The sequence below is a fragment of the Crinia signifera genome, chromosome 12, assembly GCF_055691185.1.
Source record: "Crinia signifera chromosome 12, ASM5569118v1, whole genome shotgun sequence".
Classification (NCBI taxonomy): domain Eukaryota; kingdom Metazoa; phylum Chordata; class Amphibia; order Anura; family Myobatrachidae; genus Crinia; species Crinia signifera.
The window spans coordinates 89009462-89022755 of record NC_139228.1 but is presented as its reverse complement, the minus strand read 5'-3'; the positions used below and the strand labels follow the sequence as shown (position 1 = coordinate 89022755).

The 13294-nt window shown below is 47.3% G+C and overlaps 1 protein-coding gene across 1 annotated transcript in view; it reads right to left on the bottom strand.

Moving 5' to 3' along the window:
* Positions 1-13294, bottom strand: part of PLCB2 (phospholipase C beta 2) — a 104810-nt gene that overhangs the window by 74019 nt on the left and 17497 nt on the right. The window contains exons 2-3 of the mRNA XM_083165932.1: positions 7826-7903; positions 2042-2110 (exon numbers count right to left, since the gene is read on the bottom strand). Of these exons, the coding sequence (XP_083022058.1) occupies positions 2042-2110; positions 7826-7903 (147 nt within the window). The remainder of the gene's footprint in view (positions 1-2041; positions 2111-7825; positions 7904-13294) is intronic.

Here is a 13294-nt window from a genome sequence, read left to right as displayed (position 1 = left end):
CTATTATATTCCCCCTCCATGTCCACTGGGATGGTAAAGTATGAACAAGTTAAATGTCGGTATTTTGACAGTGTTAGTATTTTGACCGTGTCGGCATTTTGACCTTGTCTGTATTTTGACCTTCGGTCAATGGTTGTCGGTATTTTGACCATCAGGATTTTGATTGTAGGTAAATTGACCGCATCCCCAACTGATCCCTTTAAATTTTAAATATCCCGCATGTGTTTTTTTAATAGTCCTGTGTACAGGTATGTGGCTCTTTCCATGTATACAAAATAGAAGGTTCACATATCAGGATGACTATTTAATGACTCTGAAATGCTCAGATCACTAACCCATGTGAGATTGTCTTTTCCGTGGATTTCCCTACTTGCATTTCCTGTGCAAATCAGACCAGTAATCACATCCTACTATGCAAATCTGTACAAAGCCTAGAACACGAACTCATGATCGGAGAGTGCAGCAGCCAACAGTAACCAGGATTTCATGGGGTATGCTAGGGATATCTGTATTTGAATTCTGTCTGCACCTGACATCCTTTGTGGTATACATCTGCCATTTGCATGGAAATCCCAGACTGTACTTGGGTTTCCCTCTTCCATATCACGTCTCCACTTATACAGAGACACAAGTGCCAGATGTGCTCAAAGCTACACGGGAGCATATGAATGTCATCTGTCTGTGGGCATTTGCAGTGCTAAACTGTGCAATAGGGATGGCCATCGACCATCGATGATTAGAAATAATTAATGGTTTATGGCCAATGTCAAATAGTTTTGCCATCGATGGGGGAGAACCAGATGGTTTCCCACCAGTGATGTAAAGCTTAAACGAAAAGTTTCGTTTTTGCTTTTTCCCTACAGTGCCGGGACACGGAGCGTAGCTCCGCCCCCGACACCCGCGAAGCCCTGCCCCCGCACTTTGATTGGCCCACAGGCCACTCAATCAGAGAAAATGGATGACCATTGCTATGCAAAAACATTGATGGTTATCCATAGAGTGGTTACGCACTATCGATGGGCAGTTGCACTTTTGCTATCGATGGCAACCATCGATGGCAAAGGCAACGATGGCCATCCCTACTGTGCAATATACTGTACTATGCAAACCCAGCATAAGGCCCATAAGGGCTGATTCTCAGCCAGATATATTGCAGAGGTTGGATGCAATGGAACAATTGCCTGCTACAATGCATACGTCTGAAATGCACAGTAAATGCAACCTGACTGTGCACAGGAATCATCGCAGTTGTAATGTCAGGTGAATGCAGGGAAAAGTGTTTGGAAAGTGTCTGGGCAGTGACAGGGAGGTGTCTTAGCACATACACGGTGATGGCCTGTGTGATGTGGGCGTGTTATGTGTTATCTGCGTGTTCTGGGCGTGTCAGCGATAATCGTAGCATAACTGTACACAGATGCTCAACCACTCATATTGGAGGCCATAGGGCTGGTGCAAGTCTTGATGCTGCATTGCAAACAAAGATGCGTGTGAAGATGCACCAATCAGTGATGTAGTCCAGTGTCTACGGCCGCAGCAGGTGGCCGACACCTGCTAGCAAAGAATTCCTGCTTCATTTATCCTTCCCTCGCAAGATGATTGACAGGAAGCGGGTGGTAACAGGTCTGTGGTTAGAGTGCTACCAAAAAAAAAAAAACGCAGGCGTGACAGAAAAAACACTAGACGTGGTTTGGAAAATGCAGGCGTGCCCAAGTGTCTACCCGATCGCTGGTCGCTTCTGATTTGTTCAGCAGCAATCAGGTCTGAATCGGGCCCTTACAGATTGCTAAGTGACGCGTGGCTGTTTTGGAATGGTGTCATTTCAAATCTGCTCTTATAGAAAGTCCGTGTATTATGGGGAAACATTATAAGGTAACTAATGCAGTCTCCAGCGGTTGGTGGTATAAGTCTGTAATATGTGAGGAGCTGTAGAGACGTCCTGTTATCTTATTGCTGGTAATCACCAGAATTAAATGCAAGACATCAGACAATTAAGATTTGTTCCGTTATTCATTTCTAAAGAGCTTTATAAGTAGGATCAAACCTTTGGTATTTTAGCATGTTTTCCATATCTGGTATCTCGGACAGTGGTCAGTTCAAGAAATTCAATTTCCTATAGGAGAGAGAGAAAACAGAAATCAATATTACAAACATCAAACACGTAGCTTGCGAGCAGGGCCCTCCTACCATTTCACTGTCTAGCTACCCAGTTTGTTTTATCCCTATTTCTAATTGTAAAGCGCAATGGAACCTGCTGCACTGTATAAGAAACTGTTACTAAATAGGTAAACGTAGTAGTAGTATACAGTAATTACCCTATTACCCTATTAGCCCCGCTGCCGGTGTCCTCGTCCCTGATACCTGCTGCTATCTGGAATCATGCTCAGACACATGAAGCATAATCCCCGATAAGCAGCCGATAGACACACGATAACACATGGAATCGAGGATTTATGGATTTATCGTCCAATTAAAAACCGGCGCTAACTGGATACCGCAATAGTGACCACACTGTAGGTCATTAATCGCAATATCCGGGTATTTTTATCACCTGAATTCAAATTCCACCACACAGTAGCACAATCATATTCATATTACACTACATGTAGTGACCCTGTTTCATATTACACCAGATAGTAGTGCACGTTATGATGCAGTGCCCCTTATTCACAGGACCCCACACAGTTCACGTTTTCCAGGTTACGTCGGCAGGTGCACAGGTGCATTCATTACTCATTGACGTGTTTGAAAAGATCCACAGCTAGAACTAATTATTTCAGTTGTGATTCTGGGGGTTATTTTGGTTCACTCTTTCTGACAAATTCCTTCTTAGATGGACAAAACCATATGCACTGCAGGGGGGCAGATGTAACAGGTGCAGAGAGAATTATATTTGGGTGAGTAATTTTGTTTCTGTTCATGGGAAAATACTGACTGCTTTATTTTTACGCTATATAGATCTCACTTTGAAGTAAAAACCCACCCAAATCTAACTCTCTCTGCACAAGTAACATCTGCCCCACCTGCAGTGCACATGGTTTTGTCCTTCTAAGAAGGAATTTGTCAGAAAGAGTGTACTAGAATAAGGCCCTCTGTGAGGAGACCTGCAAAACATGCACCATGTGGGGTCTTGAAGGCCGAGTTTGAGCACCTTTGCAGTACATTAATCAGTGTTTCTTCTTATTCGTGTTATGCTACACAGTGGTACTCCTTATACATGTATGCCACAGTAGTGTCGCTTCTACACAATGCCGATTGTAGTAGTGCCCCTTACACATAATGCTCACAGCAGTAGTGCCCCTATACAAAATGTCCACAGTAATAGTGCACCTTACGCATAATGTCCACAGTAGTGCCCCTTATGCAAAAAATACCCACAGTAGTGCATGTTATAAACATCTGCCTCCCCAGCAGCTCCATGTTCTGTGTCCCTCCAGTCGTCCCCCCCCCCCCCCCCCACACACACACACACACACACTTTTACCCCTGGGTATAGGCGGATTCGGTATGAAATCCCGACGGTCAAAATCCCGACGGTCATAATACCGACAGCAATTGACAGAAAGTCAAAATCCCGACATGGTCAAAATCCCGACATTTAAAATCCCGACATGGTCAAAATACCGACAAGGTCAAAATACCGACATTTAAAATCCCGACAAGTTCAAAATACCGACACATAGAATGTAGACAGGTGAAAAAGTCAACATGACTTTCGGGCGACAGCTCGCGAGGTCGATATGGGCTTTTCACAGTTTTTTTACCTGAATGTCGACACAGTCGACATGGACACAGTTGGAAGTCAACCGCAGCCCCTCGCATAGCTCGCTGCGCTCGCAATGCTTCGGGCACGGTGCCTCGCTACGCTCGGCACACTATTTTATTCTCCCACCACGCCCTAGTGGATGGTAGGGCATGAAATACCGCCTGTCGGCACATGTCGGGTCAAGAAACAGTGAAAAACCCATGTCGACCTCGCGACCTGTCGCCCGAAAGTCATGTTGACTTTTTCACCTGTCTACATTCTATGTGTCGGTATTTTGAACTTGTCGGGATTTTAAATGTCGGTATTTTGACCTTGTCGGTATTTTGACCATGTCGGGATTTTAAATGTCGGGATTTTGACCATGTCGGGATTTTGACTTTCTGTCAATTGCTGTCGGTATTTTGACCGTCGGGATTTTGACCGTCGGGATTTTGACTGCATCCCGTATAGGCTATCTGTGACAGCTGTATTATCTTCATTCATATTTGCAATAATGAGCCAAGATAATCCTGTCCTTACAACAGGAGGATATACTAGGCCAGATGTACAGTAATCACCTCTGAGTTTGGCGGCTGTGCGGATGCCGGCTGAACTTGGACGTTTTTTAAAGGAGCAATCATTTACAAGGCAAAACCATGACTTGTAGATGATTGCCTCTTTAGAGAAACATGTAAGTTCATGCCAGGGGTAAAAGTGTGTATCCGACACTATCAGGACCGCGCGTCGCATGGAAATCGTAAACGATTTGACACTTTTCAAATGATATCTCGTCCTGAAACATCGAAATCGGTTGAATTTGTGCAAAATCGCTCTAGTGTATGGGGGCCCTTTACTTTTATTCCTTGGCTGTCACCCCCCCCCCCCCTCCCCCTCCCCCTCCCCACCCCATTCAGTCATTATCTGACTGTGGTGCAGCTGGTTACTGCTAGTCCATGTTAGTGACCAGCTGGGAATGGGAAAAGAGCCAGTGCGAAGCCCAGGCTGTCCCAGTACAACTCTCAGGACACCGCTGGCATGGAGAAGCTGCATCCGGCAACATAAGTACATTTTAGATACTGCGACAGCCCACAATCAAGTTATGTTAAGCAGTTAAATACACCACCTCTTCCAACAACAAAGGACTTGTGTTTAACTAAGTACACACAGCGGGGTGCCCAGAAAAGAGGAAACATGCCGTATATCACAGGACCAACAGAGTTCATGCAGAATACTCCGATCTACCCCAGGTCTGTAAACAATGATGTCCAATAGGATATTGGACATCATTGTTTACAGACCTGGGGTAGATCTTCTTAAGCTTATAAAACATACAAGTGGTTGTGTTGTACCTAGGAACCAATCAGATTCAGTCTATCGTTTTCTAGAATGCAACAGAGAAATGGGATTGGTTTTAGCAACCAATCCCATTTCTCTGTTGCATTCTAGAAAATGATAGACTGAATCTGATTGGTTCCTAGGTACCACACAACCACTTGTATGTTTTATAAGCTGAAGAAGATCTAGTGGGCTACACCACCACTTTTATGTTTCACAAGCTTCAGTAAATCTACCACATGGTGTCCAAGAGATGCCTGCCTATATATATAGGGGTCTTGTTCAATTAAACATGTGGACCCCCATTTTCCAGAGCACAATGGTGATGCATTGTAAATGGCAGGCGGACATTTTGACACTCAAGGCAACCGATTATAACACCTATATTTTTGCGCAAATCTATTGACCTGATGCCTGCTCAGACAGTGTCATCATAGATATATGTCACTTGAATAAGACGTGCGTCTGCTATTTAATATATAGATCCTACAGATTGGCAGATAATACACAAAAAACACTGTAGTTCAGCCATATTGTTATTGAAACGCTGAAGGCAACACAATATTTAAATATAACCCAATTTTATGCTGCTTTAATACTTATATCTGCGAGACCTTAAACTTCAGCAGCCACTACGCTCTATGGCCCTTATTCAGATTTGATCGCAGTACAAATTTGTTCTCAAAATGGGGAAAACTATATGCACTGCAGGTGGGGCAGATGTAACATGTGCAGAGAGAGTTAGATTTGGGTGGGGTGTGTTGAAACTGAAATCTAAATTGCTGTGTAAAAATAAAGCAGTCAGTATTTACCCTGCACAGAAACAAAATAACTCCCCCAAATCTAATTCTCTCTGCACATGTTACATCTGCCCCAACTGCAGTGCACATGGCTTTGCCCATTTTGTACTGTGATCAGATCTGAATAAGGGCCTATAATTTTACCACGACTTTGATGGAAGTAGTATCTGGATGTGATTTATTTTATTGTGGAAATCAATGTATGGAAAGTGTCACTGTGAACGATCTATGAGTGATTGATGACAGTATATATATATAATGCTCTGTGTCAGAGCTGTTATTAATGCACTTTACTGATCTGCAGTATATAATTAAGTACTTTATCATCATAATGTGTATTGATATCCTGTACACATCCTCAGTGGCGCATAGTAAGTAAATATTATGTCATTTTCCCAGTCATTCCCGGTGAGAAGAATGAGCGAGATGATGATGTTCCGGGGACTATTTATTACATCCATGCTTCTGCTATGGTTATAAACATCGATTATCGCTACTATTCACCGATATAGCAGAGGAATGGACATGGCTAATTATCATTTCAATCACGCACATACAATTGGTTGCCCCGGTGATGATGTTTCACGATTAATAGCCTCCTCCCTGCTGATCTGATCCAAAGATCTCTTTGGGGAAATTGTATTCTCTATGCTACAATAATGCTATCTGAAGATGACGTTAGTGATCAGGGTCAATTTCCAGAACATTTACATGGGTAAATTACTAAGAACTTTGGGGTAAAGTTACTAAGATGGGAAATCTATGGATTCTATCTATTATCTTCTAGAACAGAGGTGGCCAACCGGTCAGAGGTAAAGAGCTGAAAAATATGGGTAGTCAAGCTAAAGAGCCGACATCATGTGCGCGCCGAAGGCGCATGCGCCAAAAAAAGAGGCGTAGTCTATTTTGACCCCTTGGGTGGGTGTGATACAAATATGCCTCAAATAGTGCAGTGCCATATATACATATGCCCCCAATAGTGCCAGATACACATATGCCCCCCATGGTGCCAGGTATGTACCACACGGTGCCGGGTATGCCCCCACAGTGCCAAAAAGCTGGTATGCCCCCACAGTGCCACAAACTGCTATGCCCCCACAGTGCCACAAACTGCTATGCCCCCACAGTGCAAATTTCCCAGCAGCAGCACTCACCGTTGTTGCTGCTGCTGCCAGGTGGGGAGAGGACAGTCTGGTGTCCCCCTTCAGTCTTCCTGTCATGTCACCGATGGGAGGAGAGCACAGCACACCACGCGTCTCCTTCCCCCTCATTTCCCTGTGCTTGGGCCGCCCACCAATCAAAGCTCGCTGGCCGGCTCCTGATTGGCTGCTGGCCCACAAGCTCTGCTTGGCAGACGGCCCAGTCACAAGGATGCACAGTAAGGGGTAGGAGAGATGCGCGATGCGCGCTCTCCTCCCCTCAGAAGGAGAAGGGATTCAGGGAACCGGCAGCAGGGGGGACTGGGACAGACGGTGGGCGGCGGGCAGCAGTGGGAGCAGGAGCCGCACTTTACAAGGGGGAGAGCCGCATGAGGCTCAAGAGCCACAGGTTGGCCACCACTGTTCTAGAAGGTGCTTAATAAATAAATACAATCTGATCGGTTGCTACGGGCAACATCCCTTCTTCAATAGAACTTACATCTTAGTAAATTTACCCTCAGGGATAGATGTATGAAGTAGTGATAAGGGAGAAGTGACCCCAGAGGAGGAGTGACCACAGAGGAGGAGTGACCCATGGCAATAAGCCCCAGTATTAGCAAGTAACCCCCGGCAACACATTTGGCTCATTTACTGTATGTTATGAGGAGAGATATTTGGGTTACATTAAATTATGGATCTGTATTTGTGTCTTAATGCTCTGACATATATGAACAGGATCTGATAAATGTCAAATTATTTAAAAATTAGAAAAGAAAGCATGTCAATGTAATAATTGGGTCATTTCTTACCTTGCTTTGGAAAGTCCAGTACAAGTAATAACCTTTTGGATCAACCCTCAGGATCACTGGAGATGCCGTGGAGGTTTCCTATAAGGCAATAAATGGGAATGGGAAACTTAAAACAAAACTATTATATCTGGTCCTGATTCTGGTTCACTCGCAAAAGCAAATTCTCTCTCTAATGGACAAAACCACTGCAGGTGGGGCAGATGTAACATGTGCAGAGAGAGTTAGATGCGTGTGAGTTATTTTGTTTCTGTGCAGGGTAAATACTGGCTGCTTTATTTTTACCCTGCAATATAGATTTCAGTTTGACGTACAAACTCCACCCAAATCTAACTCTTTGCACATTTACATCAGCCCCACCTGCAGTGCAGCATGGTTTTGTCCATTAGAGAGAAATAAATTGCTTTTGCAAATGAACCAGCATCAGGGCCTTAGTCATGGGACTCCCTTATGGGAGCATAGGTAATATGGTCGGAGGTGCGGATGCCGATGGATCTCGGATGTTTTTAAAGTGACAATTATTTTCAAGGTGTTTTTTTTTTTTTATGCCTTGTAAATGACTGCCTATTTTTTTTTTTACTCTTTTTTGAAGCATATGCATCATATCACATTATACAACTGGCAAATACAATACAGAGTAAGCCATGCTAGGCAGAATTAAGGAAGGCTTTACAAAACAGCTGAGCGGCACAGATCATTTTCCAGACTTAAAAGAAATATGGAGCAGACTATATAGAACGACAATTATTTGAATGAAAGATACAAAATGGAACAAATAATTGCTAAAATTTGCAGCACAAACAGGAGAAGGACGGGAACTACGGCTGCAGTCCAAGAAATAAACTATCTGAACTACTTTAAACATAAATAATATATAAAAAAAAAAATCCCAGAGATACTAATACAGGTTGAGTATCCCGTATCCAAAATGCTCGGGACCAGGAGAATTTTGGATAACGGATTATTCCGTATTTCGGAAAATTTAATATTTCAATGATGTATTTTGAAGTATCTTGCATTTATGCTGTATAAACACATAATATACACACAAATATATTTTATTACCACATAAAATACACACAAACATATTTTAATTGTTCAAAAAACAAGGTTTCAAAACGTGAAACAAAATGTGTGTACTTTCTCAGCACTGAATTTGAATGCCAAGCAATCATTGTCTTGCACATATATAGTGGCAGTTACATATCATGTCCCCAGTGATGCTGTTACATATGTCCCCAGTGAGTTTTTAGCAAAAAAAAAAAATTTTTTCACTTTCTGGAATGTCCGTATTTCGGAATAATTCGGATAACGGATATTCGGATACGGGATACTCGACCTGTACTACTTTTACACCAAAATCCCTGGTCGGACCCTGATAAACTGCCAGCCAACCTTCTCTTAACGATTTCAAATAAAAATTGGTTGTTGGTTTGTTTAATTTGTAAAATATTTTTTCAAAAATAATTATTTAGCGATGAAGCCCACACAGAAGTATAAAAGTGCAGCGTTTCCAGTGTGCTCCCCCAGCCCCCTTCCCCTGCAGCAGCAGACAGCATCTCCCGTGTGCTCCCCAGTCCCCTTCCACTGCAGCAGCAGACAACATCTCCCGTGTGCTCCCCCAGCCCCCTTCCACTGCAGCAGCAGACAGCATCTCCCATGTGCTCCTCAGCCCCCTTCCCCTGCAGCAGCAGACAGCATCGCCAATGTGCTCCCCAGCCCCCTTCCCCTGCAGCAGCAGACAGCATCTCCAATGTGCTCCCCCAGCCCCCTTCCCCTGCAGCAGCAGACAGCATCTACAATGTGCTCCCCTAGACCCCTTCCACTGCAGCAGCAGACAGCATCTCCCATGTGCTCCCCCAGCCCCCTTCCACTGCAGCAGCAGACAGCATCTCCAATGTGCTCCCCCAGCTCCCTTCCACTGCAGCAGCAGCAGACAGCATCTCCCATGAGCTCCCCCAGCTCCCTTCCACTGCAGCAGCAGACAGCATCTCCCTTCCACTGCAGCAGCAGACAGTAGGGGGCTGGGGGAGCACATGGGAGATGCTGTCCGCTGCTGCTGCAGTGAAAGGGAGCTGGGGGAGCACATGGGAGATGCTGTCTGCTGCTGCAGTGGAAGGGGCTGGGGGAGCACATTGGAGATGCTGTCTGCTGCTGCAGTGGAAGGGGGCTGGGGGAGCACATGGGAGATGCTGTCTGCTGCTGCAGTGGAAGGGGGCTGGGGGAGCACATTGGAGATGCTGTCTGCTGCTGCAGTGGAAGGGGGCTGGGGGAGCACATGGGAGATGCTGCCTGCTGCTGCAGTGGAAGGGGTCTGGGGGGAGCACATGGGATATGCTGTCTGCCATGGGAGATGCTGTCTGCTGCTGCAGTGGAAGGGGTCTGGGGGGAGCACATGGGATATGCTGTCTGCCATGGGAGATGCTGTCTGCTGCTGCAGTGGAAGGGGTCTGGGGGGAGCACATGGGATATGCTGTCTGCCATGGGAGATGCTGTCTGCTGCTGCAGTGGAAGGGGGCTGGGTTAGCACATGGGAGATGCTGTCTGCTGCTGCTGCAAGGGAAGGGGGCTGGGGGAGCACATGGGAGATGCTGGCTGCTGCTGCAAGGGAAGGGGGCTGGGGGAGCACATGGGAGATGCTGTCTGCTGCTGCAGGGGTAGGGGACTGGGGGAGCACATTGGAGATGCTGTCTGCTGCTGCAGTGGAAGGGGTCTGGGGGAGCACATGGGAGATGCTGTCTGCTGCTGCAGTGGAAGGGGTCTGGGGGAGCACATTGGAGATGCTGTCTGCTGCTGCAGTGGAAGGGGTCTGGGGGAGCACATTAGAGATGCTGTCTGCTGCTGCCAGTTTAGCATGTAGACAAACATGCACTAGGTGGAAGGCAGTTTGAATGGTTACAATAGCATACCCTCCAACTGTACCGTTTTAGCCGGTACAGTACCGGTTTTTAACGGACTGTACCGGCAAAAATCCAAATGTACCGATGTACCGATTTTCTTTGGCGGTGGTCGCTCCTCCAACTCCGCAAGCAATGGCTCCGGGCTGCGATGGATATTGGACAGATATTATCAGGCTGAGTGGGGATAAATGTGTCCCAGTGCGGCTGCTCCCGTTCCCAGTGGTGCCTTGCGCGGCATCCCGACAGCCAGCGTTCATGTGTCACATGATGTCAGCACACAGACTAGGCACCCGTCCTGCACGCTGCCTGTGCCCCCGTGCAGCATGCTTCCTGTGCACCCGGTGATCTGAATGGCGCCGCAGCCGCGGGACTCGGATGACGGAGCAGCTCAAGGGGGTACTGTACAATTTTAAATTTAATGTGCGTCCTCAGGTGGGGGGCGTGGTCACGGATATCTGAGGTGTTGCCCCACCCCCTCTATACATAGACACGCCCCTATATCCGTGACCACGCCCCCTGTACCGATTTCCATTGATAAAATGTTGGAGGGTATGCAATAGGGTAATTGGAATTTTCTCACCCATATATCGGAGGTAGCGGGGAGCTTAATGGATGTTGCTTAGCTCGACCCTGAAGTAGAATTAACTCCCAATTGCGAGGTCCGACAGCCGGGTAAATCTGTGAGAGTGGAAGCGGTATGGTCGGCGCTAAGTAGCGCTGCAGCAGGCGTCCCCAATATGGTGATCTTGTCTTGAAAAAGTTCCCGTTCACAGAGGGTACGAAACGCGTTGACGCAATATTCAAACCTCTAGACGTGTCTCCAAGGTCCCGCCTCCAGCCAACAGTACTGCTAACTGTTAGCCGCACTTCTAACATCGGCTCTCCAAGCGGCCACTGGCTAACTTCTGTGCCCGCCGCTGCAACACCATCTCCTACGGCGCCAGCAGGACACGCTGCTACCCCGACAAGGGAGAATTCCACCAGCATACGGCCGGTCCCCCGGATCACCATATTGGGGACGCCTGCTGCAGCGCTACTTAGCGCCGACCATACCGCTTCCACTCTCACAGATTTACCCGGCTGTCGGACCTCGCAATTGGGAGCAGACAGCATCTCCCATGGCAGACAGCATATCCCATGTGCTCCCCCCAGACCCCTTCCACTGCAGCAGCAGACAGCATCTCCCATGGCAGACAGCATATCCCATGTGCTCCCCCCAGACCCCTTCCACTGCAGCAGCAGGCAGCATCTCCCATGTGCTCCCCCAGCCCCCTTCCCCTGCAGCAGACAGCATCTCCCATGTGCTTCCCCAGCCCCCTTCTCCTGCAGCAGCAGACAGCATCTCCAATGTGCTCCCCCAGACCCCTTCCACTGCAGCAGCAGACAGCATCTCCCATGTGCTCCCCCAGCCCCCTTCCACTGCAGCAGCAGACAGCATCTCCCATGTGCTCCCCCAGCCCCCTTCCACTGCAGCAGCAGACAGCATCTCCAATGTGCTCCCCCAGTCCCCTACCCCTGCAGCAGCAGACAGCATCTCCCATGTGCTCCCCCAGCCCCCTTCCCCTGCAGCAGACAGCATCTCCCATGTGCTGATGGGTGGCGGGAGGATGTTCCAGTGCAGGGGGGGCAGCGCGAGAGAAGTCTTGGACACGGGAGTGGGAGGAGGTGATTAGGTGAGAGGTCAGGCGGCGGTCTGCGGCGGAGCGAAGAGGACGGGAGGGAGTGTGGATACAGTACAGTATCGCTATCACTATGGATAGCAAGAAGACAGCACCATGGGCCATTATAGATGTGCAAAATATCAGCTTAAAATTCCTGCGCCGCTCACATTTGTTATCTAAATTCAAATAAAAAAATGTTGTGTAAGAAAATATTCTATTTCCTATACAAGGTAAACATGACAGGTCATTGTGATGAAGAAAATTGTTTGCTTGGCAATTTTCACACCAACTCAAGGGGTTAACATTAGTGGCGGCTTGTACCTTTTGGCAGGAGAGGGGCTGCCGCTGGCTGCGATGCAGGCCCCCCCCCCACTGCAGCTGCTCCTCCCGGTCCCCGCCTCAGGCACTGCGTTCCCGGCACCTGTACTATGATGACAGGCACCGAGACAGGCGCATGTGCGGTTCAAACCTCTGTATTGCGCATGCGGACAGTTTCTATGGACTGCTTCGACAACAGCACATAGAAGGGGGATCACGGCCCCGGCACCAGTATAATACAGATGACGGGACTGACATGTGCAATCCCCAGGTTTTAGGGGCTTACGCTCGGCAGCGGATAGAGAGGCATCCCAGAGGGAGAGAAGACCTACTACTGGGACTGATTTGGTGACTGGCAGGTTGGACTTCCAATAGTGGTGGATTTTACCTGTGGGGGTGGGGGGCTACAGCCCTACAACCTATAGGTAAAAACTGCCACTGGTTAACATACTAGCAATTCAAACAGATACCCATCTAATTTAGTTTTAGCACTGTAAACAAATTTAAAATTCAAAGTAATAAGCCTAATCCAACCCACAATGAGCCTGCAGCCCACTGGTAACCAGCAAGAAAAACTGGCAAGGATTAAAAAA